Raw genomic sequence first — 26,246 nt, 5'->3', positions numbered from 1 at the left:
TGAGCTTGGAGCTTTCGTGAGTTTTACGTGCTCAGACTCTGAGTTCTTTTCATTTGTGTGAATTGAGGCACCTTCTAGGTGGTCCATAACATCGCTGTTTGCCACAATGTTATCGAATTGTATACAGTAGCTGCGGTTAGTGTTTTGTTGTGCTCAAAATTGAAAAAGCTAAGCAATTAAATTAGAACTTCAGATAAAATGACGTGTTAATGTGCGTGTATGTTTAGCTGGATGTGGAGAGCGCTCTGTTGGAGGGTGAACAGGATTCAGAAACAACTCAACTGCAGCAGGAGAGAGATGCTTTGGAGAAACTTAAGGACAAGATGGCTGACATCGAAAACAAAGCACAGACGGAAAAATCTCAGGTATGTCAATACTGGCATATTCCCTTTGCAGCAGTGCTCGAATTGGACCAGGTCTTATGGGGGTTTTTTTTGGTGGGGGTTAGTCTCGCGATATGCAATCTATACAAAATACACAATATATTTGATTGTAACATGCATAACTATATACTATTATATTAAAAACAGCCTTACAGAGAAGAACAGGCTTCTTCCACTGTCCTGCGCTTAGCTGTCTTTAGACGTGGTGCGGGGCGTTTCAAATTTAAAGAGACATTACAACTAGCCCATAAACAAACTTAATTTAAATGATTGTAAATAATGAATTCACAAAATTGACCATATACATTGCATGAATTTAATCACATTTGTCATTATAATTTTTACTCAAATACAGATATCTGAGGGACCCCCCAAAGTCTGTTTCTTACTTCTTATCTAATAGATAAAACAAAATAAGTATTATGTAAGTATTTAATCATAAGTATTTTAGTTTTAATTATTTTAATTGTCAGCTGGATATTTTGGGACAGGCAATTCCCCCATAGCCCCCCAGAATCGGCCCTGCTTATAAATATAGATTAAAATAATACAGTTTATAAAAAGTAAGGAATGCGGGCACACTTTTTATTTACGTGACAATAGCAGTGGGTTAATCTTGGCCACTACGTATGAACTTAAAAGGGCAAAAATGTGTTTATTTGCTCTAACACACACACACACATGAACGGACTTCCTGGCAGCATCTGCATGTGTGTCACAGTTGTTAATCCCAGGTCTGCTCTAAATACACCACCTCTGCTAAACTGAGTGTCACCACAAACTCTGTTGATGTAAGGGATTTCTAAGCTAGCAGGTTGTGGAAAGTGTGTCACCTGCATCCACAGGGGTCAAGTTCAGACTTCCGGCTTCTTCCATTTCAGCCTGGCAGCTGCAGAGACACACGATTCTAAAGCCTTGCTTGAAATCTCAAAGGTCATTTAGGGGTGTTAATTTGTGAAGAATGGTTGCTTTGCTTCTATGTTACGGATGTTTCTGGATTTGGAATGTGGACATGCCATGTTTAAAGTTGGTGTGAATTAGTCGATATAAGCACACCTGTGACCAAACATCAATTCTGTTTCAATGTCTAGTGAGCTTACCGAACCTGTTAAAGCATCAGGCGACACAAAAACTGTTCCATGTGTAAATGAAGGCAGAAGGTAGTTAAATGACGCTGCCTTCTAAAATAACTTGCCATGTTTTTTATAAATAAGGCAATCCCAGAATGCATTTCCTATGTAGGCGGTAGACAGTTAGGTGACTATGTTTTGTGATGTAATGCATTATTTTAGAATTCACTTAATGGTGAAGCTTTAGTTTCTGTGATCAACCACAAGCGTCTAGACGGAGTGAATTGTTATTTGTGACTATTAATAAGTATATGTATTGAACATTGTTGTTTTTCTATCATATTGCTTTTATAAACCTATGGCAATTTAACCACAACACGTTGGGCACCATGGATTGCACTTTTTTTATTGTTTAATATATTTGCCCACATGAACAAATGCTATTGTATGCTATAGCTAGTATAACAGTAAACTGTAGGGAAAAAATGTTAATTAATAAAGTGATACTATAGTAAATATAAAAGTATTGAATAGTATTTACTACAGTTTATCAATTTACTATTTTAATACCACAAACTGCTATAGTTTACTATACCATGCTGAAGTACAAATTATATATACTTTAGTATACTATTGTTCACTATTGGAAATACAGTATAGTATATTAAAGCATTGTAATATTTGTGTCATCACTTGTTCAAGTTCACTGGACTTTTAATTCATTTTATTGTTTATTTGTCGATATCGTTTCCTAAATGAAATAAAAGGTACACTGTCACGAATCAATGATTTCATTGATCTTTTCCAATTAAGAATAGTATGGATTATCAAGAAATTGTTGCAAGTATATCAATTATATAAGTACATACTGTCATTCCGTCCTGCTGATCGGAGAGAGTCGTTCTCTTCATGTTCTCCATTAATACATCACTTTCCATCATGTTTTACATACCCTCCTGCTGACCCGTTCTAGTGACTAACCCCACCCATCCCACCTGCTCCAGTGCTAACCCTTCTCTCCTGTATTCCTGCATCCTGTCCACGCGCGTGTGAAGGACAAAGTCAAGCTAGATGCGGAGCGCGTAAAGTTAGAGCGCCTGGTGCATCTGCTAGCAGAGCAGAAGACTCATTTGGACACCTGCCCTGAAGCCCTGAAAGAGCAACTTCAGCTGCAGTTCAGCAGGGTCAGTACTCGCACACAGCCTTCGTCCGTCTCTTCCTCGTAACCAAGTCCTTCTCTTCTGTAGTGCTTGCTTCTGTGTCACTCCCATCCGTCTTTCTCGCTTCCATCACATGCATTTCGTTATTAATTGTGATGCATGTTTTTTTAATGTAATCACAAAGTAACATCATCTTCAAAAAGCATGTCTTGCCTGCCTTTAGATTTTTCACCATGAGGGCAGAAGAAAATAATGTTAGTTTCTTGTGTTGTTCTTTAATACGACCAGGTCATTTTGAGGAAATAACGGGGTTAGTTAAAGCTGTCGGCTTTGAAAGAAAGTGTGAAGTAGGCTGGCTGTATATTTAAGTGAGTGGAATGCCTGCAGGGTTCTTTACGTTCCTCAAGGTCATGTTATGGAAGTGTTGACATGATTGATCTAAAGGTCAGCGGTCACGGGTGAAAGTTGTGCAGGTCAAGCGTTGTCTGGCATGCGGTGGCTCTGGCATGTTTATGACTCTTATTGGCCCGGTTCCAGACATTAAATCTCAACCCTCATCTCTGTCCCAAGGGAGGGTGGAGGAGCTGAGAACATTTGGTGTTGGAGAAGTGGGAGTGCTGGTGTCTTTGATGCTGGTTAAACCTTTGGGAGATGACTTCAATTCCTTAGCGGGTGCACGGTCCGCTTTGACAATTGAAACACAGCACAAACGTAGACCTTTGTGTTTATTTGTGTATTAGGATGCAGAGACGCTGGAGGTGGAGACCAAGCGTTTTGAAGATCTGGAGTTTCAACAGCTGGAACGAGAGAGTCGTCAGGATGAGGAGAAGGAGACAAAGACTCAGCAGATTCTCAGGGAGATCGCTGAATTTCAGCGCTGCACCGTCACGAGGAAGGTGGGTTACCTGTTTGCGTATGCACAGAGACTTATTGACACAATACGCGTTCAGGTGGGATCTGATGATTGCGGGAAAATACGTTGGTTGACAAAGAATTGTAAAATAAAGATGTGTGATGTCATCAGGAAAGGCTCATGGCCCTGAAGAAACAATGCACACAGATTTCCCAGCAGGCTGAAAGGGACAAAGAAAACTTCCTGAAGGAAAAGACTAATCTTCAGATGATGCTACATCGGGTATGACCTCAGTCTTTATTATATCATTATATCGAGTATAGACCATTTTATCCTATGTGCACACCTGGACTGCAGTTAACTTCTGGTCTGTGTTTAGCTAGTGTCTAATAATATAACTATTTATATTTAATTTCAATTATGTTAATATGAATTTATGTTATTATTTTATTGTATAGTAATTGTATTAAATAAACTATTTATTGAATGGGTCCTGTAGTTTTGATGCATTAAAAAAACCTGTGGTACATTGACATCTAGCGGTTGAACTTGGTATCGCAGTCTAAGTTTCTGCTTTCCTGTAGCTCAGTGGTAAGAGCATTGCGTTAACAACGCAAGGTTGTGGGTTCGATCCCAGGGGTTAGCAAATACCTATGTAAAATGTATAGGATAAAGCAATGTAAGTCGCTTTGGTTAAAAGCGTCTGCCAAATGCCTAAATGTAAATGTAAAGTTCAAAATATTGGAGAGACAAGTTTAGCCATCAAACTGCTTTTTTCCTTGTTATCAGAAATAATCTATAGGAACTCTTTTGTGTATATTGTCACTTTTAAACCGTGTATAGGCAGTTTAAGCGGGAACAACATAAACAAATGGGGACCAAACTTCACTTCCGGTAGACCTCCGCAAAGAATCAATAACTGTTGAGTAGTTTTTATGTAATTTAATACCATTAATATACAATAAAATATTAATATAATGTTAATATAAATTATATTTTCTTATAAATTCTTATATTATAAGCAAACACAGACTGGAAGTTAATGAAACCGTCTGTAGTAATACTGTCTGCCATGTGCGTAAATGTAATAAATGCTGTATGTTTTGGTTGCAACATCATTTTTCACCATTTATAGTTCTTAGTTTTCCAGCTCATTGATGGTATAATACAAATCTGTTTTGTTTTCTAGGAAAAGGAGAATCTCGTCATTTTAGAGAAGAGATATTCAGTGCTCACCGGGACCCTTGGATTTCCTGTCAGTCCCAGCAGTATGAAGGAGGTGAGCAATATAAAAGCCATCAAATCATGTCCTCTCACTGTCTGGAAGACATTCTTCTGTCATGACATGAACTACAACATTGTCCTCTCTTGGATCACACATGAGGACAACCATGTGTGGCGACCCCAAATGACACCATCACGATAGAAATGAGACTACAGTTAAATGTTTTCTTCTCACGCCCCTTTCACACAACTTGCAGTCTGGAAGTCTGTAGTCGCAGAGGCTTGTTTGTTTAAGTTCGGACGTTTCCTTAATCTGGAAACAGGTTTGTTTCCATGTATTCCAGGACTGCATCCAATTGGCTGACGTGTGTCTGCCCCATAGCGAATTTTGCCATGCCCACAAAACCCTGTCTGCCCTTCCTGCCGACCTGCTGATGTTTTCTTCCCTTCTTTCCTCTCTGTCTATCAAAAACGCAGAGGTAACGCACTAGCTTTGTGCATGCAAAAAAACGTTGTTCATTTCCTGCTTTCCAAAATATCTCCTAACATGCTGATCCAATGGGCTGATGTGGTGTTAATATAACATTAAATCATTCGGATTTAGTCATTTAGCAGACGCTTTGATCCAAAGCGACTTACAAGTTGGGTCAAACATTAGGACAACAAAAAGCATAAGAGAAATAAAAACATCTCTTACAAGGCCTACTACAGTGTACTGAGCCAAGTTTAGTTTATCTACGCATGCTTTTTTTATTAGGGTTAGGTAATTTCCCATATTACTTTTTTAGTCCTTTAAAGTTAATGTGTGTGGTTTCTGCAATACTTATAGTTCATGTGTGTTTTTACATGTAACAAAGATTGCTTGCATCTTTTTAATTTTAGCTTCTCTTTTATTTGATTATCCAATAAACATTTAATGTTTTTTATATGAACTTACACTTAGTCATTTGCTTATTAATCATCATTTTTAACCCCCTTGAATGTGTTTCTGCACCCCCTCATCTCTCCCCCATTTTTCAAATGGTGTGTTCCACAGGGCTATGTTACAGTCACTGAGATCAGTGAACTTTACTCTCGACTGGGGGTAGAGCCCACCCCTGCCCCTCTCCCTAACCAAGCCCAGCTCTCCCCTGACGCCCCTTCCACAGGGACTGAGCCCAGCCCTGACCCCAGTCCTGCAGAGAGCACTGCCCCGCCAGGAGAGGGTGAGGTGTGTGTGATCAGGATGGTTTATGTATGTTAGGATTTAGGTTGCACGAGCCATTGGAAATACAGGAAATATGAAGCACAAGGTCACGTTACATGTTCGCTGTGGGGTTTGGTTTTCCGTGCCTGCAGGGGTTTAAGCAATTTCAATCTGCATTTTGTTTTTTGTAAATTAACATTTATTTATTGCTGTAGCTAAAATGAAATAACAGTGAACTTGTAATCTGCTAGAGAGTATGTATTGAGTTCTGAATGCTTACATGGCACATCAAGCTCTTGCAAAAGATATATATTTTTTAACGTTGATACATCTTTAAAGGAATAAATCATATCATTGTACTCTTTTCACACTATTCCAGGTGTATATGAAGAGCTCTTTTCCAAAACGCTATAAATCCATTTTAATAGTTTTCATGAAAATTACATTTTTTTACCTAGACCCATACAATTTGTTAATATTCAATTTATCCTGCTAAAATGCTCTGTTGGCTCAGTCTGAACATGTTAAACAATGATTGTTAAATGAAACAATATTGTCGAATATAAATTCAAAGTTTTTTTTTTTCAAAACGCTACAAATCCATCCTTTTTTTTCAAGAAAATGTTGGTTTATTTCTTTTTAAAAACAAACAAGAGAACATGCAACATATGGCATCAGGGAATCATACTATAAATTAATAAAAATCAAATAAATGCAAATGCATGAAATAAATAACAGCCAAATAAAAAAAATAGTAACAAACTAAATAGTTAAAATAAAATTAATATTTTCAATTTCATGTTTCAATATTTTCCATCACATACAACAAATTAAAAAATAACACGCATACAAATTCCACTAACGAGTGAATTCTGATTGGTCGAGAGGACATATCGCAATTGGTCTAAAAACAGGTTCAGCACTTAGCACTTATTTAGCGTTTTGGAAATAAACTGCATCTTTCAGAACATTTTAAACAACGAAATATAGCGATTTGGCCTGAAAGATTGATGGAGCAGTGAATAGGTTTAGGACACAGCAAGATGGCATGACAAACTAAATAAATTTAAATTTGGCGTTTAATGCGTTTTGGAAAAGAGCTCTTCATATGTTCTTTTCTTCAGTCGAACTCAAACAAAAAAAAATTATTTTTTTTTGTCATTTTATGTTAATGTACAGGACCCAAAATGTTGAAAATTGTAAAATTATAAAAGCTATCATTAAAGTAATTCATGACTTAAGTGAATTAACAAATGTTTTCTGGAGCGAAACAAACGTTGTGTGAGAGAACAATTACATTTTTAGATTATTTAGTAAAATTTGAGTAACAAACAGGTACTGGCATTAAATTCAAATACAACAAGTCGATAACCTAAAATCTCGTTGGTTATTCGTGACAAAATGTTCACAAACAGTCACGGGAACCAACGGATTTCAAATTGTAGGTTTGAATTTAACGCCTGTACTGTATGTGTTTATTTTAGTTTTAGTTTCGCTATACACAGGACATACGTAAAGTGACAGATCTTTAACAAAATAAATTGTTTAGCTTAAGAAAAAGTCGACCTGCACACTACCATTCAAAATGCGTGACTGAAATGATTCTTACGATTTAAAATGTTAACCTAAAGTTGTATTCTTAAATGTTGGAAAATACTTGTTTTGTGGACAAAAATATAATTGTGCCAACATAGTAATTTAATTCATTAGAAAGCGAAAATTATAAGAATTAAATTTTAATATTTTTGAACGAGATCACTTTAAATGAAGAAAAGGCAATACGAGCGCCCAATAGCTAAGTACATTTAAATGCTTCCGGGGATGAAGCGTCAAAAAGCTGTCTGATAAACACCAAGAGTGCTTTATTTTTAGTATTTGGAAGGCGTTAAAACACAATTCCTATAATTTCTTGAGTTACGGTTGTGTTATTTCATAGGTTTGATGAATTAGCTATTCTTGTCGTTTTGGCAAAAACTATTTCTTACTTCTATAGCCCTTCTCTGCCTTACTTCCTGACCTTCACTCTTAATTTCCTCCTTCTCCCTCTCTCTGCCAAAGCTCCTTTCCCCTTCCTGTTCACTTCTTCCCTCTGCCCCTCCATTCTCTTCCACCGCATGCTCTCGTCCCAACCTCAAACCTCCCTCTGTGCACTGGCCTGAGGACATAGCGACCTTCCTCAACCCCTCTCCTTCTCCTCCTCCTTTACCTGCCAAAAAACAGCGTCGCTACAGGCAGGTAAAGCTTGCATGTAGGCCTATGTGTGAACATGAGCACGAGTCATGAGCTTCTCACCTTTAACATTTTGTTCTGTAGCATTTCCGCACCTTGGAGGAAAGGAAGCGCTATGATAAGGAGGGCGGAGCTCATTTGAGTGACACTCTTCCCAGGAAGAAGACCCAGCCCACTGTAGCACCACAGTTCACATGTGCAACGCTTGGTCGTAACATACCCTCAAAAGTAAGCAAACGCACATGTATACCCATAGTGGAGCTTATCATTATTCATGCTGTAATTAATAAACAAAGTTTATAAAGTTTGTTTGTTCATTTATGCAAATCACGTTTACTTCAAACTGTATATTTCAAAGAATCAGCTCAAAACTGATTCGGTGATTCATTTGCATCATACTTTAAAATGCAAATACCTATGTAAAATACCTATGTAAAATACCTATGTAAATACCTATGTAAAATACCTATGTAAAATGTATAGGATAAAAAAATGTAAGTCGCTTTGGATAAAAGCGTCTGCCAAATGCATAAATGTAAATGTAAAATTCTCAACGGAATCTTTGTTTTAAAATGCTTTCACGTGTCGACAAAAAGTAGTTTTCGATAATTGTTCGTTTTTGTTAGTGGTCATTGTTGTCGTGTAATAAAAGCAAACCATTAACAATATCTTCTTGTGTTCAGTTTCATGCACCTTTAACTCAAAGCTCCAGCTGTGGAAGTGTGTTGAATCGAGCTCTCGCCATCTCCCCTAAAGAGACACAAGTGGAAACGCACCGTCTGCACAAGGGTGAGGCTCTCCACCTCTCTGTTTAAAATATACAGCGTCATTATTTGGGTTTAAATAATCAAAAATAGTGCTTTGGGTGTTTACAGCTGTATTTGAACTTATCTTGAATAATTTCTCCCTCCTGCAGGCAGATGTAAGAAAGGTAGGGTATTGTGTAAGATCTTTAAGCCTGAGGTACTTTATGGTAGATGTGCCTGTTATATAATGGCGGGGGTTCCTCATTGCTAAAGAATGTCCGGGGACATTTATTGCCTCCTTCATTGGCTGTGTGTGGACATAACTGATGTCATCAGTCTTACTAAAATGGGAAAACGTTTTTACTTTTGGCATGGTTTTAGTCACCAATATCTTTTATTTGTCTTCATTATTTAATGCCACACCAGTTCTCCGTTCTGCATGATTAGGTGTTTGTGTTCATTTTTGTTGTTCCTATTCGGTTGTTAAGTGGTGACATAGGAATACTTTTTCCCGGTCCAAGCCTCCATTCATTTTAAGGAGGGCTACATCTTAAACAGCGGATAAAGGGATGCTTCACCAAAAAATGAAAATTCCAAACAGATCTCAACACCCATTGACTCCCATAGTAGTAAAAAAAATGTGGTAGTCAAAAGTGCCCCAGAACTGTTTGCTGTCCTACATTCTTCAAAATGTATTTTGTGTTCAACAGAGCCAAAAAAAGAGATTTACCTACTATGGGAGTCAATGGGTGTCAGGGATCTGTTTGGTTATAAACATTATTCCAAATATCTTTGTGTTCATAAGAACAAAGTAATTTATAAACATTTGAAATAACTCGAGGTGAGTAAATGATGACAGAATTTTCAGTTTTGGGTGACGTGTCACTTCAATGAGCACTGTTTACTCACTTTGCATGTTTAAGCGAAGAATTTTTTAACTCGCAGTAAACACAACAGTCTCCAGGTTTAAGGAACTTCCCAAATCAATGTTTGAATAAATTATGAAACATAAATCACTGACTGGCCATATGGGATTTCGTTATGAAGATAAAAGTTATGGTTTGTGGTTTTCCACTCGCCATGAGCGTATATTGGCAATTTTTGTTGTTTGCCTATAGCATCATGTTGAGCGGTTGGACCCAGAAACAGTATATGACTTTCCATATATGGTGGTTCTTGACGTCAGACTAAACAACAGAATTTTAATTGTAAAACTGTGATTTAACCTACTTTATTTTCGTTCATGAGGGATTGCTGGTGTTTACAGGTATTTTAAGAGATTCAAGTGTGACTTAAGGTGATACTTTTTTTTAAGGTGGAGTTTTTTACTTCACTACATAAGATTTTAAAGCATCACACCTTTTTAAATGTGTGTATGTATTAAAGGTAAGACATGTGAAAAATGTGTTATTATGAATTTATGTAGCCGAGTAAAACTTTGCTTTATGATGTAATGAAGTCATTCGTTTTAAAAGTTTACTCATTCACAGTAAATACAGTAAATAAAGCACAGTTCGTGGGGATTGTCATTTTTAGATTTTTATTCAATTTTATTAGATAAATTATTTTTTAACCCTGCATGTAACACTGGTCACTGGGTTTTAGGGATCTCTCTGTTTGTGTGGTAATTGTAGTCATCGCCTTACGTTCCTTCCACCAGCAAAATAAAGTTATAGTGAATCATCTGCCTCTAAGGCCTTGTTGCTGTTGTCCAATAAGAGGTGTTTATTCCATCTTTGTGGAAACTTTGTGTTTATTTATTTGTTTGCTGGAGATAGTGGAAGATTGCTGGGAAGACAGGAAATTCTTTCATTTTGTTTTTGACATAAATCCACGTCCATCTCGACCAGAGTGAGCCTTAAAGGGGCCTTTTTATTTTCCAGCTTTGATCTTGAATACAACAAAGCTTGACCACCATCATGTTAACTTTCCTAAGGTAGATGAAAAGTTGTATGTTCTTTTTTGTGTAGATCTGTATGTCCCTCGTGTAGCATCATCAGAAAGGCGTGTCCGTGCTTCTGCACGCTGTTGTTGATGTTAAGTGGAGTCTCACATCCGCAGAGTTATCTATAGTCGTTTTGACTACTTAAGCTCCACATCTCCAGAAGAAATCTCAGATATACCCATCCGTGTGGTTCTGGATGTTCTTAGCGCTTTTGGATCTCGGCTACCTCTGAATTGGAATAAATATTCTCTGAAGCACTGTCAGGATATCATTGCACGGTGGCTGGTCTTTGTGAGCAGGGTAAGGGGCCTCAGAGTGCCCTGAGCATTGACCGCCCAGCGGACACAGAGCTGGGCGGCAGGAATGAAGAAGCAACTCCTGAGGGTGATGCGGCACTCTCAGGTAAAGCCTAGAATAGCCCTGAAAGAGGAAGGAGAGCTCGATAGTAACGGTGCATCCCATAGTGTTAACTAATGCTGAATTCTTCATTTCTTTGTTTGGTTTAACAGGACACAGTCAGCAGCACATCAGCGAGGACCACAGAACAAGGTCGAGTAACTTAAGCGGCCGTGCTTCCTCACAGACCAATGTTTATCTCGACACCTTCGGTTACCAAGACAAGAGCCGTGCCTTTGACACACTGAGCGTGGACAGCTCAGACAGCATGGAGACCAGCATCTCCGCCTGTTCACCTGACAATGTGTCCAGGTGAGGCTGATTTTTCTATTATTCCTTTATTACACAAAAATGTAAATATGGAGTTTGCATTTAGAAAGACAGTTCATACTATTATACAGTAGTGTCCGAAAAGAATGTGTGGGTGTATTTGTGCGAAGAGTTTGGTTACAAAACTCAAAAATCATATTTTTGTTATGTTATCATGGTGTTATTGTGTTAGTTTGCCGAGTTATTATACCTTGAATCAAAACAAAACCATCTGCAGTTTGATTAATATTAATTGGAATGCACAATAAAAAAAAGGATTTTGATCTCATTTTGGATACTTACCCATTTGTAATGGTGCCTCAGGTTAGATTAAACCTTGAAAAATCAGGTGTGTGGTACAAAATGGACAAACACCGAACATAATTGGCAAAAGGACAAACTACAGCATTTCAGGGAATATGTGACAAAAAATGCTTAAAAAACAAAAATGCTTACAGTAAATAAACTGATTACAATGATACATTTTATTTGTATATTTATATTGTTTAGTAAATTTTGAAATTTATGAGGTCTTGACTCAATAAGGTTTTTATTATGTGTTGTAATTTTTAAGCATCTTTACATGTTGCTCTTCAGTTTACATTCAAAGTTGCAAGACGAGTGCAAAGTTTTAATCCATTTTCAATTATATATTATAATGAAAATAATTTTCCGAAATTACATTTGGCTCCGACTTTACATTGAGGTGTTGCTACAGTACATACTTGTGTACACTTTCATTTAAAAAACGGCAAATCATTTTCTTTGAGGGGTAAACAGACTCAAAATGTGCTTTTAAATCACTAAAACGTGTGAGTGTATGTTTCTGGATCTAGAGCTTACAGATAGTCATGTCAAATCGGCGAGACAAATACACATGTGACTTCCATAACCCAAAATATCTCCAAAGCTCCTTTTGTAGTTCAAGCCAAAAATTCCATCTGTGGTGCAAAAAGAAAAACATATTGACTGAAAGTGCACCAAAAAGAAAAGAGTACAGGCAACAACCGAGCATCTAAAATCTCTGACCATGTCTGAGAGCTCAGCTGCAGCTTTCCATAAAGCTCAAGTCTGCTTCAGAGTGATAAGTTGAAGACATTAGTGACTGTGACAGATAAGGCCAAAAGATCATTTCTCAGGGCGGTGGACTTGTGTTTACGCTGCGTGTGTCTGAGCTGGAGGCGATGGGCCGTGATTGTGTAATGTGAGTGGGTTGCTTGAATAATGTGAGTTCTGAGGGGCCCGGGAAGGACGGTGCGCACCCCCTCTGCTCCAGGGAAGAATCCACTCGGATTACAACAGGAACATTTAGAGGAAACAGAGTCCGGGTTTTTTTCCCCCGAGTTTGAATGTAATCAACTGCAGAGCGCGGGTTCGGGAGCTTTGTGTGGTATGTTTGGGCAGTCTCTCCTGGTTTTTCGAGTTCAGGATGTTCTAGAGCGGGAATGACCACTGTACATCTTCAGCATCACCGGTAAGAGATGATAAGGATGAAATGATCGGTAGCTGTGATTGGTACAGGACTGACTGAGATGAGTGATGACTAAAAGAGATGGAAACAAGGAGGCCAGATGTTACTGCAGCTTGTGAGCTAGTTGGGTAGGAAAGAGATGTGAAGATCGAATGGAGTATCTTATAGATAAGATAATATAGACAATAGATTTTAAATATATATCAGCTATAGCTGTAGTGGGTCACGTTTGTGTTGTGTTGAATTCTCTCATGTGGATTTTGCTGTTATTATGATGCTGAGAATGATTTATTTCAGTTATTTGGGATGTTTTCTTTACTTTGACTTGTTTATGTATCGCATGATTTAAAACACTCTTGAAAGCTTTTACATTTTTTTTTAAATGTATTTTTGGTACTATTTATTGCATGATTACTGTCATGCACGAAGCAGTGTGTCATTAATGATTGACAGCTGACAGACAAATCTTAACCCGCCTACTTCAGTCTTGGGCTTTGAGAGAACGGCAGATGCTGTAGAAAAAATAAAACAAATCAGTTGAAAAGCTCATTCTTATAACCGTCACGATGATGTCATTGTAATATTTGAAAACTAAATTGTGATTGGTCCTCCTTTCATTAATTATATACGGCATTGTATTGGGTGGTCTTACATGGTCTTTTCTCTACATACTTTTTAACGATTTATAGCCACATTTACATCACAAAAAAATGTATATGGTGGTTCTTGTGATAGGCAACAAAAACAAGATGCCTGCTGCTGTCATGGCAACCGCACCTCGGATGCAACATTTAACATTCAATAACGTCTAAAACTTAAACTGGGATCAGCCTTTCTTTTTCTGCATTAAAGGTTTCTGCAGGTTTATTTTCTTCAAAAAATGCAATTTTAGCTAAAAACAGCCATCTTTTGTTTTATAGAGAGCTGTGGTTTTAAGAATGTCCATAACGCCAATTGAGGCTATATGATTACTATATGTTCTTTACAGGGGGTTAAGGAAAATTGAAGTTGTACATTTAGGAGGGGCCGGTCAGATCTATTCCACGTGTTCCGTTTGAAGTCTATATGGAAAGCATCAGTGTCAAGATTGTGAGCTGGACTCTCAGGCTCTTTCAGCCCGGACTTTTAATTCATTCCAGCACCGGCCAACTTTATTGGTTCCTTCTGTGTTCTTTACAGCATGTATACATACGCGCTGATCCAGGTTTACGTTGGCATGTCTCGGGTGTAAACTATGTGTAATGGTGTTTTAGTACCTGGCTGAGGGATGTGGCATTAGATTGTGGGAGGTCTGCCATAAAGGAGAACATTGTAACGGTTTATCTTGTTATTTTTGGTAGTGCCAGCACCAACGTTTCGAAGATGGAGGAGATGGAACGTCTTCTGAAAGAGGCTCAGGCTGATAGAAACAAGCTACTGGAACACAGGGTACGCAAAAACCTTCAGCCTTAAAATACAGACGGTCAGAGGTTGGGGCATAAAATATATTTCAAATGCTTTTTTATTTAGTATGTAGTTCATTTTTTTCTATTTTCTGACCTGTCTACGTTTTGGGTTAAACGCCTGCACAGACACTTGTCTTTTCACATATTTATTGCATCAATGTCACACGTTGCTAATGTAAAGTCAACTTTTTTTTCAAAACATAAAAAGGCAATGTGTATATGGTTGACCAAAATGTGTTTATGAAAGAAACAGCCCTTGAAAGTTAATAAAGCTTCATATTTTTATACTTGTACGGTCTCTAAAACCAAATGATGATGAATGAGCCACATTTGGTAACAAGCTTCTTGGATCTCAAACTGCTTGTTTACTTTTGTTTTGCTTGTTTTTGAGTTTCTCAGTCAGTCGTAAACTGAAGCAAATTTGGCTTGAAATAAAAGAACATTGTGGGTAATGTGTCGTTCTTCCTGTTTCCGATGTTTTTCGTGGGAGTTTGTGCTGAAATGCTGAAACTTTTAATCATCGAGTATTTACACAGAACGATGTCTTTTATCTGACAGGAGAGAGAGATGGAGAACAAGAGTCGAGCTCTTGATGAGGAGAGGAGACGACGAGAGGAGCTTGAAAAGAGATTGCAGGAAGAAACCAGCAGGAGGCAGAAGCTCATCGAGAGAGAGGTGAAACTTCGTGAGAAACAGCGAGCACAGGTGAGACCCACACATGCGTAATCACTATTGTTTATGATTTTCAGATTGTAACATACTTGTTGACTGACTGTGACCTTTCACTCTCAGTCTCGTCCGCTGACACGCTACCTACCAGTAAGAAAAGACGACTTCGACCTTCGCGCCCACATCGATTCGGCCGGCCACAACGCAGAGACCTGTTTCCACGTCTCCATCACAGAGAAAACCTGCAGGGGCTTTCTCATAAAGATGGGCGGCAAAATCAAAACCTGGAAGAAGCGCTGGTTTGTCTTTGACCGCAACCGGAGGACGTTGTCTTACTATGCAGGTAGGCAAAAACTTCAACATTAAACAGTTACTATTTAAAATGTATTCAAATGACATAAACTTTGACTTTTTATTGAATTCTTTTCAGATAAACATGAGGCCAAACTAAAAGGAGTGATTTATTTCCAAGCCATAGAGGAAGTCTATTATGACCATTTAAAGAGTGCTCACAAGGTACCAAAAGTGCTTTTCTTTGGTTATAATTATGGACGGTTTCATCATGCAAGTTAACTGTCAGGCTATGTTTGGTTGTAATATAACAATTTATTTTACATTTAATAAAATACATTAATATTTATATTGTATTTTATATTAATTGTTTTAAATTAAAACTACTCAACAGATATTGATTCTTTAGGGAGGTCAACAGGAAGTTACGTTTGTCAGGCTATGTTTGGTCTTTATATAACAATTTATTGTATATTTAATAATATACATTAATATTAATATGTTATTGTATATTAATTGTATTAAATTAAAAGTACTCAACAGATATTGATTCTATGCAGAGGTCAACCAGAAGTTACGTTGTCGGGCTATGTTTGGTCTAAATATAACAATTTATTTTATATTTAATAATATACATTAATATTCATATTTTATTATATATTAATTGTATTAAATTAAAAAAACTCAACAGATATTGATTCTATGCGGAGGTAAACCAGAGGTTACGTTGCCGGCTATGTTTGGTCTTAATAAAACAATTTATTTTATATTTAACAACATACATTAATATTTAATTGTATATTAATTGTATACATTTAAACTACCTAACAGATATTGATGATTCGCGGAGGTCAACCAGAAGTTACGTTTGGGCCACATAACGTTTGTTTATGTTTCTGATATAAGACAAACAGCTTTTCCGACACTTACAGTATCTTACATGCTTGGTTTCGATTAGATTAAACTTTTTTGTCACTGTGCAACGTTCAAGAATGAAACACAGACTGATATACAATGCAACACAGTACACACAAATATAATTGCAGCATAAAAATGTGTTCCAGTGCTGCCCCCTAGAGGCCTCTTTGTAATCTTTCTGGCATCTCTCTCCACAGAGTCCAAACCCTTCTCTAACATTCAGTGTCAAGACTCATGATCGTGTGTACTACATGGTGGCGCCCTCTCCAGAAGCCATGAGAATCTGGATGGATGTCATCGTGACAGGGGCGGAGGGATACACACACTTCATGATTTAGACGTTGAACAGGAGAGGAACGTGTGCAGCGTGTGGATTAAAACCAAGAGACTTATTCCACACTCTTACGTTTTCTGGCTATAGTATTGACCACTTAACGCTAGACTGATTTTATCTGTTGCTATTATTTTTCTCTTATCTGTTATGATCTATTTTAGACACGCGGAGTGTTCTTCTCACCTACTTTTTACCCAACTTGAACTTTTACTTGGCAGCCCAGAGGACGGAGCACATATCCTATAATTACAAATGCAAGTGTGTGTCCTGTACGTTTGTCTGTGTATATGTGTGTATAAAGAGTGTTATATGATATTCGGTGCCAATGTGCCACGTTGTGTGTGGTCTGTTTGTTAGCTTGTGTACAGGGCCTCAGGGACACACACTTTATATCCATAAACAGTTGTCAGCTGTTCTGCCAAAGATGAGAACACACTGTTCACATGTTGTAGAGAGTTTATGTATAGATGCATGAGTGTGGATGTAGTGCCTTCAGATTTGTGTCATGCTGATATTCCTTTATACTCGATTTGATACTCATAGGTGCTATACGACATACAAAGATGTAGATATATTCAAGATGAAAGCTGTTCTAACGCCGCAGTTATTCATTAAAGCATTCTTCAGTAACACTAAAGCAACCTGGAATTCAGGTATTACACTCCAAAGGTTAAATACCACTTTCTTTGTTAAATTTGGGCACACGGAAGCCCGGTTTTTCCGATATGTTTAATGTATTTTTTAATGTTTTAATCGGTGCATAATTTCAATATGGACTATTAAGTGCTGTTTGGCCCATTTGCAGGCTATGATTACTTCTATTTGGTTTGCATAAAATATTCTGTTGCACAGATTTCATGTTGCACCGTTAAACCAAATTTGGTAAAGATTGGTTGAGATTTCCATTCCCCAGTTAAACATTTAATACAAGCATTGCGTTAACAATGCAAGGTTGTGGGTTCGAACCCAGGGGATTGCATATACCGAAGTAAAATGTGTATGATAATGCAATGTAAGTCGCTTTGGATAAAGCGTCTGCCAAATGCATAAATGTAAATGCAACTCAAACTGGATTTAAACTAACTTCATTACGACCAGCAGGGGGCGACACCTGTATGATATTTACATGCTCCACACAAGCCTTATCTGTGAATTATGCTGTGGTATATTTTTAAAGAATTGACTATCATGTTCATACTCACTTATGCAAGTATTTATACTACCGTGCATGCACCTTTATCTTTGCATGCGGCAAAATAAAGCAAATGTATATTGTTGTTATGGTTCATGTGCATTTTTCCTCTGCAAGGGATTAATATTCTTCTGTACACAGACGTCATGTTATCACTCAGGCAAACACGTTTAAACACGAACTCAAATGAAGGATTTGAGCATGGAGAGTAGATTTGTTAGGTTGTCTTAAAGATTTGGATGTTCTACCGAACGTGATTAAAACTCAACAGATAAACAGAAACGCATACAGCAGATAGAATATTTACACATGCATTATCATATAAACATGATGTGCGTGTTTGTACCGTTGAACCCTACAGGCATGTTCTCATTTTTGCATACGGCCTTGTTAGGATTTGACTACTGCATAGCATCATTCGTGTTGTATGTTTTTTTATTTAGAGAATGCTGTTCCTCACATGTTCGTTTTGCGCACTTTCACAGGTTGGTGTTCCCATCCAAATAAAAACCCAACTCCCCCTCTCCCGACTTCCCGCTTTCTTTATTGCAGACCATCATCTTCCTCTTTTGTCCTCCTAATTTCTCATCATCTCTTTGTTGTAGCAAAATCTTTTTCGTAATGCATCCTGCCATCCAGACACACTTGTGTGCGCGCATCTCTCAGCGCATAATAAATGAACGCATTGAACTCAACCTCATATAGAGGGGGATGCAGCGATTGGACCCCGGGTTGTAAAGCGGTGTCCTGTCAATTTGGAGATAATTGATGTCGGGGAAAATCAGACTCAAACACATTTATGCAGTGCTGTCAGTCCTCAGAGAATACACATACGGAAATGTCATTTTCTTTAAGGATGATCCCAAGGGAACCAGGAGGCCCGTCATCCCCTCTCGCCCTGAGGCAGGGATGATACATCGTCAACATCAAACATCAACAAGTTCATCACGAACATCACATACAGCTCTTCCTTGCATTTAAGTATTTATTCATTTATTATTTTGTATGTATGGTTTACTGTGTGCTTACTTTTATTAAATTAGCGAAGCGTCTTATATGGGGAGTCAGCAGACCTGGAGCATACAGTTTTGCGCATCAGGCAGTTTTGCGCCCCTGCTGTTCCTTATTTCTCCAGTAGAGGGAATATGCAGTTTTACTTCCCTGCTGTATAATTTAATTTACAAATTCATAGAGATTTATTTTTCTAAAACTTTTTGAAATAACAAGACAGTACAAGTGCATGATCATTTAATATTTTTTAAATTATTTCCAAGTATTATTACAAATGAGATCAATAATATCGCCATATAATAGGCCTAATTAGCCAGCCAACAACTGTTATTAAGAAAACAAGATACATGATTAATCGAGCACTAACAATCACAAACGTGATAAAACCCACATAAGGTGCACATTCATTTTAATCCAGATCATTAAGTTAAAATATTCAATGGAAAATATTAAAGAGGTATATTATATGTATGATAGATAATTGGATCATCTGTTTAACAACTCAAATCAAGAGCCATATGGGACTTATGATTTCAATTTGAGTTTGAACATGTTTGTGGTTGTTGGTGCTTAATTGTTGATTGTTTTATAAAAAACTTGAATACGTGTGCAGCTTAACTGAAATGGTTTATATATAACATATAATGCACGTTAACAGGGTCAGAAGAATATCTTACCAGGAAAGGCCATCTCGCATTGACTACAGAGACAATATATTATAAAGAGAATAAATATGAAAATGAGTAAGAGATATCGAGTTGGCATACACGTGGTTAGCTAAGGTTGATCCAGACACAACATTGACCTGGTCGCCAATAAGTATTAATTGTATTGTCTTTGAGTTTAAATTACACACACACATATCTATATTATATATATATATATATATATATATATATATATATATATATATGTTAAGATGTTTAAAAGAATTCATAACAATATCCATATTGTAAAAAAATATGCACGTTGGGCCATTTCTTAGTATCAAAACGGTTATTTACCATACCTCTAACTCTTGATAGACGACGAAGTTATCTGTTAGGTCTGTACTGGTGGTTCATAATGAACAGCGAACACCGACTGGAGAAATAAGGAACAACAGGGTCCTAAAACTGCCTGGGGCGTAAAACTGCATGCTCCAGGTCTGCAGACTCCCCCTTCTCCGAATTTTCACCGGAAACAGTAGACCATCCGGGTACTTTGAGAATACTTATTTCAGCACACTATGATTTGGGACGTACTAATTCCATTTTCGAATACTATTTAGGACGGATAGTTTGCGAATTGGGACGCAGCATGAGTCATGAATAGTATGTCCGAAACCTCAGTATGCAAAGAAACAGTAGATGAGAAATACCCGGATGGTCTACTACTTCCGCCGAGATTCGGGAGTGTGGATCGGATGGACAGTGAATTTCATAATGAATTATGTTTTTATCCACTCTCACGTATCAAAGAGCATACGGTTCACATGACCATAAAACATGGTGGACGCAGTAAGTCCAAAATGTATTCTACTCTCACTCGATCATACTATATTGAACGTACTATTTCAATTAGTACTTATTCAAATTCAGTACGTACTATCACAGTATGCGATTTGGGACGCTGCCATATAGCTACTGTAGGTTATGTACTCATGTGACGCAAAAGTTTGAAAAGTAAATAAAATACAAATGACAGTGGTTTACATTTAAAGCAACGCAATTCCCATTAAGCTTTCGGTGAAGGTTTCGATGTTTATTTCATGGATGCGTTGCTGTTTGTGCATACTGCATGATTCAGTAACTAGTGTGCGTCCTTAAAATGTCTACTTTCCGCTTTTCAATTCAGTTGAGTTTATTTCTGTTTATCTACAAGCTATAGAAAAAGTTAGCAAGTTTGTTAAATAAAAACTGCTTATAGCTACCTGCGCTTTACAACACATCTGTTTTTTTATTGTGCGTGTTACAAATGTGCGCTTAAGGTGGGATTTATGTCACTGGTGCCGCTAGACAAAAATGTAAAAAATAATTATTTTCACACACATTTCCTGAATCAAGATCATACAGTTTCAGGGTGTACATTGATAGGTCTCAAGTGACATCATTATTAACTCTCAGCTTACCCCTCCACACAAAGCATGAATATTTAATCCTGGATATTTTAGTTAATAGGAGAATTGGAGATTGAGCTGAAGAAATGATAGGTAAGGGACGCACTGGACAATGACTCAATGTCAGGCATCCCAGCTGCTGTTACTGTTTGGTTGCTTGTGTCTAAACTGACTTCAGGCAGTTCATCAAGTGAACTTGACCTCAAGCCTTTGTGTCTGTGGCAGCCGTTTTGATTGGTTCACTCAATGGGGTAGGGGGCACATCGTGTACGCTTAGTGGTGGGGGGGTCATATAGCTTCACCCTTTTTTGTGTTCATGGTGGTCTGCACATGGGGGTATGGTGGGGGCGGCCCAGCTGGTGTGTCAGATAAGCCTTTCCTGTCCTGTTGTGGTTTGATTGGTGTCTGCTGAGGGGCTCTTTTGTGTGGAGACAGAGACAGGGCTGAGGTGTACCCCTCAAACATAAACACATTCAGGACAAAGTACACAGCTTTTCTGCTCAAATCTGTTTTTTTCACATGACTTTTTAACCTGCTCCATATCAGATGCTGATGTAAACAATAATGCTCTTACACTGACCCGTATGGGCAAACATGTTGGGGTATTCGTCATCACATTAACAAGAAATTTGAAATATAAATATTGTTCATATTTGACATTGCAATGCAACCTTGTTAAAACTTACAAAAAGTAAATTCAAATGTTCTATTTGTATAAAATAACTATACTTTTAGTCTACTTTATTTGTACTTCCCAGAAAAACATACTGTAAACTAGTTTATTTTAAAAGTTAACAACGGTTTCATTAAAGTATACTTAACAGTTTTAAGTAGTATTGAAGAACACAAAAGATTATATATAATATAGAACTGGTTTAGTTCTAAATAATGGTGGTCAATAACGTTTGGTCACCAACATTCTTCAAAATATCTTCTTGTGATCCAAACCTGAGAATTTAGTGTTATTTCACTGGAAAAATGTGTGAATTTACTTTTTGCACTGTAGTCCAAAAACAGATCTGTGTCAGATATAAAGTTAGATATATTGTTTGGCCTTTCTCTTCAATATTTCCTCTGCGTCTCTTCAGAGCGAGATGTAACCTTGTTAAGTTGACAAGGCACATCAGGCTAAGTTAGGCATATTGATCAATTGGATTTTAAAATTTAAACTTCCTCTGGAGGCTTTTTTCACTCAAATTCACGCTTGAATTTAGCCCGTGGTTGAGTTGCTGCGGTGTATTATGGGATAGACCGTATATGTGACATGTAGTTTACAAGACACAGATCAACAAACATGGCTAGGTTTTAGGCAATAGTTCACCCAAAAATGGAAAATCAGTCATCATATTGTATTGTGTTTCAAGCCTTCTTTTGAATACAAACACTTTATGCATACAATGAATACTCTGGCAACCCTAAAAAAAGTTCAACAGTTCAGATCTGTTAGATATGCTGCTACGGAAAACAAGAAAAGACTATTCCACACTCTTTATTGAATCAGCATTTCTAGATGTATTGTGGCCATTCCGAATCAGAATCAGAAAGAGCTTTATTGCCAAGATATGTTTGCACATACAAGGATTTGTTTTGGTGACAGGATCATCCAGTACACAGAATCAGCAACAACACACAGAGACCATCAAGCAATAGAATACAGTACACAGATGATTTAAATAAGGGCCTATGGGTATAAAAAATTAAGAAATACAATACAATAAACATAAGAGTAAAGCTATAGAGAGTAAGTATGTGTGTATGTAAATATGTACAAGTAAAAAATAAGAATAGACTATTGTAGGAAAGCTATGTTGCAGAATGAAATATAATTTACAGAAAAAGTTGTATAAAAATAGATAGTGTATCATCTGCAGGATATGTTTAAAATTGCACTTTATTATTATTGCAGGAATTGATTATTGTCCAATTAATTTGAACAAAATTCAGAACATTAGAAGTGACGGAGGCACCCGACAGCAATGTGAAAGACTGAAATGAAAACTGTGATAAAAATAATAAGGTTATCACAAAAAAATATATTGTTGAATATTTCATAAATTCATATACAAATGTTACTGTTGTATTGCTTAAAAGTGGACATGAACTTGTATTTTTTGCAGTATTTGAGGTCTGCAGAGCATCTTTTCTGTTATTTGGACCTGTTTCGTTTTCATTTTCTGCAAAAAATAATAATAAAAAGGCCATTGTTAGTAGTTGAAACAAAAATGATAATTTTGCCTAAACACACAGTAAATTCAGAAAAACTGACTGTATATTTTGAGTTATTTCAAAGTGTGAAAGAAGCGATGTCTGAAAATTCTTCTACTGTTTTCCAGGATTAAATATGACGATACGTGAAATTTTGTATTTTTAAGTGAGCTGTACCTTTAAGACAAAATGCAAACTCACTGAACAATGTTAGCTACTTTGTTCGTCCTGTTTCAGAAATGGAAGACCTTATATCCACCACTCAGCTGGAATGAATTATACATGTGAAGTTTGTCATGTGAATTTATTATTGATGTTGACGGAATAGCAGAATGAAACAAACTCGTGAAGACACAACAGCTCCAAGAATAGGAAATGACATCATCCTTTGGGGCAAGAATTTTGGAGTTCTTATAAACTGTAAGAATATGAAGGCCATCAAACATCATACTATTTTGCCTCATGAACGTCATGAAAAGGAAACTAGAGGGTGTGTTATTCTCACATGCCTGCAGCAAATCATGTGCAAGTGTAGAAAATGTGATTTGAGACTCCCTGTATTTGCACAAACTCACACTGCACCATTCTCACTCCAATCGGTGTCACACGTACCCCACTCCCCAGCCCAACCTCCACCTCTCATTGGATGACCTACTGAAGTTGCCATGGAGATTTGTGTACCAGGGCAAGCGTGTGAAAACAAAGGGGCAGATTTTGAATGACCAAACCCCTATAATATTATACGCACGCATTAACACGCACATAAACTTCCAATCATACAATACTGGTTGTTATTCCAAATTTCTTCTCTTCTTCTATTGGAATTTCCTCTGGATGATGAACGGAAATTGAACGGAAAGAGAGGAAGCAGAGAACCTAAGAGCTATTAAAGGTCTGTGCTTTTTCTGTATCAGGTTATCCGTCAACTAAAAGCAGTTGAACAGGAAAACAGGGAGCGCATTTCATCCATGCACTTAAAGTACGAGACAAAAGTTCAGTCTTGGATAGCAGGCGAACACTTGGAAGTTTTAAGTGACGGCTTTTAGTATCCCCTAGAGATGAAGGAAAAGTGTTTGTAAGGAACAAAACAGAACGGAGCAAGTGAAACCACCGGTGGACTTTTAAAGCTGAATGTGTAATTGTGATGATGTTTTAATGCATTCTTGATTCCAAGCTTAAGAGACAACTAAGAAACCCATTCTTTCATTGAATTTCCAGTAAGCAACATTCTCTTGTACTATCAATAGATTGCTCAGATTGTCAACCAAGAGATTGAGTTTGGGTTGTGACTTTGTCCGACCAAACAAGACAATTAAAACAATATGGTAAAAAACAATTATTTTATTTATTAATATAATCTATAATTTCTTGCTCCGCTCTCACCTGAAGAGATTTGTCTCTTATCTTGAAAGTGTTGTATTTTGCATCCTGTGTATTTTGTGAGTGAGGTAAAAAGGGACAGGGATGCACACAAACAGAAACTGGACGCAGTGTGATAAGTGGGGTCTATTCAGGAGAGGCTAGCTTGTTGGAATTATTGAATTTGATTACAGAAAACAGAGAGAATATACACAAGAGTGCATTTATACAAACAAGTGACAGAGAGCGAGAGAAAGAGCCCTCTATTTCATGACTGAGTAGAGGATTGTCTCAACTAACCCCCAAATGTCAAACAGCAGTATGAAGTGATAAACGCCGCCTTTGTGATCTACATTTGTAGGCTGTTGTATAAGAACGAGCGTATATCCTAAAAGTTAAATAATTCAGAGACAGACAATGTATAAACACAAGACAGCAGCACAGCAACCACACGCGACTGCAGAATTCTAGGAAACGAATAAAGAAAACTTACATTCAGGGCTGGACTGGGAAGAAAAATCGGCCCTGGCATTTTTTGGCCCACATCGGCCCTCCACCATCTCTGTTGACGGGGGGATGGGTGTGCGCATGGATAGGCCTGCATACGTGTTGTAACAAAGTTTCAAGGAAGGAAGGAAGGAGGTGGGAAACGGCGAACATTTAACAACTTTTAATAAAATAAACAAACCCCAAAATGAAAGTCAAATGCTGGCAGCTCCCTCACTGTCGACTGCCGGCCACACAAACATAATAAAAACCATAAGATAAAATCCAGGCCTTGTACTCTCTAGTCGCACACTCCTGTCGTTCGTCCTTTTATGCTTCCGATCTCCTCCGTGAGAGATGCGAGACTAGTGCAACTGGCAACTGACACTCGTTATCACTCGTGTCATCGGCCTTGCGTTGTTCCCTCATGGCTCTCGTCCCGCCTAGCTCGTCAAAAGAGTCTATTTATTTATTAGATATTATCTATAAGAATGATCTTACTTGTTCTATAAACACTATGCACTGGCTGTTTATTACCTTTCTGTGTTTTTCTGATCTACTCCTGTAAAGCTGCTTTGGAACAATGCACATTGAGAAGGGCACGATATAAATAAATTGAATTGAACCTTTTACATTCGCGTTGCGTGCATTCGCATTTATTACATGTCGGTTTGAGCAGCCAAAGCATCCGTTATGGCCCCAAACGATATCGGCCCACCGGGAAAAAGCCTAGAACGCCAGATGGCCAGTCCGCCCCTGCTTACATTTAACATTTATGCATTTGGCAGTGCATTGTATTATACATTTGATTCTAGCTATGTGCACTCCCCTGGGGTCGAACCTATGACATTGGCATTACCACTGAACCACAGGAAAACATTTAATGAGTGTTTAATAAACTGTTTCACAGTATGCGCTTGTACAAAAATTGTCTTTCTATCACATATTGACCGGGTTATTGCATCTTTCTCCTGTCAGCCAGTCTCCCGTCAGAAAACATGTTTAGTGAGTTGCCACACTAATGATTCTGTCTCCTGTGCTGGTGTTGGACTAGATTCTGAGCTTATTAAACAGGCCTTATGAGCCCCTGCGGGAGTCGATCCACAGCTAGGACCCTAGAGTTTACCATCCTGCTCCCAGGTGTGATGAGAGGCTAATGAGAATATGAGCTCAGGGCTCAGCGGGTTAAACATCCCCCTTCTATCAACCACATGCTAACTATCTAACATAGATGGACAGACAGATTTTGTTTACCTCTCACTTCGA

The 26,246-nt window shown here is 37.6% G+C and overlaps 1 protein-coding gene across 9 annotated transcripts in view; it reads left to right on the top strand.

Annotated features, from left to right (window-relative positions):
- phldb2b (pleckstrin homology-like domain, family B, member 2b) overlaps positions 1–17,906 on the top strand; it is a 40,731-nt gene extending 22,825 nt beyond the window's left edge. For 5 of the 9 annotated variants that reach the window (XM_056738218.1, XM_056738215.1, XM_056738222.1 and 2 more), the window contains 15 exons: positions 228–365; positions 2,509–2,637; positions 3,354–3,509; positions 3,638–3,748; positions 4,656–4,745; positions 5,035–5,169; positions 5,727–5,900; positions 8,190–8,333; positions 8,789–8,894; positions 11,306–11,504; positions 14,313–14,400; positions 14,976–15,122; positions 15,210–15,429; positions 15,517–15,602; positions 16,493–17,906. In XM_056738218.1, coding sequence (XP_056594196.1) covers positions 228–365; positions 2,509–2,637; positions 3,354–3,509; positions 3,638–3,748; positions 4,656–4,745; positions 5,035–5,169; positions 5,727–5,900; positions 8,190–8,333; positions 8,789–8,894; positions 11,306–11,504; positions 14,313–14,400; positions 14,976–15,122; positions 15,210–15,429; positions 15,517–15,602; positions 16,493–16,633 — 2,064 coding nt within the window. In that variant the 3' untranslated portion in view covers positions 16,634–17,906. The remainder of the gene's footprint in view (positions 1–227; positions 366–2,508; positions 2,638–3,353; positions 3,510–3,637; positions 3,749–4,655; positions 4,746–5,034; positions 5,170–5,726; positions 5,901–8,189; positions 8,334–8,788; positions 8,895–11,305; positions 11,505–14,312; positions 14,401–14,975; positions 15,123–15,209; positions 15,430–15,516; positions 15,603–16,492) is intronic. The other 4 variants (XM_056738221.1, XM_056738220.1, XM_056738219.1 and 1 more) reach the window with 3 other exon arrangements.
- The last annotated feature ends 8,340 nt before the right edge of the window (positions 17,907–26,246 follow it).

Source organism: Triplophysa dalaica, chromosome 23 (assembly GCF_015846415.1).
Source record: "Triplophysa dalaica isolate WHDGS20190420 chromosome 23, ASM1584641v1, whole genome shotgun sequence".
Lineage (NCBI taxonomy): Eukaryota > Metazoa > Chordata > Actinopteri > Cypriniformes > Nemacheilidae > Triplophysa > Triplophysa dalaica.
The sequence above is the reverse complement of the archived record's forward strand: the minus strand, read 5'-3'. Positions and strand labels throughout refer to the sequence as shown.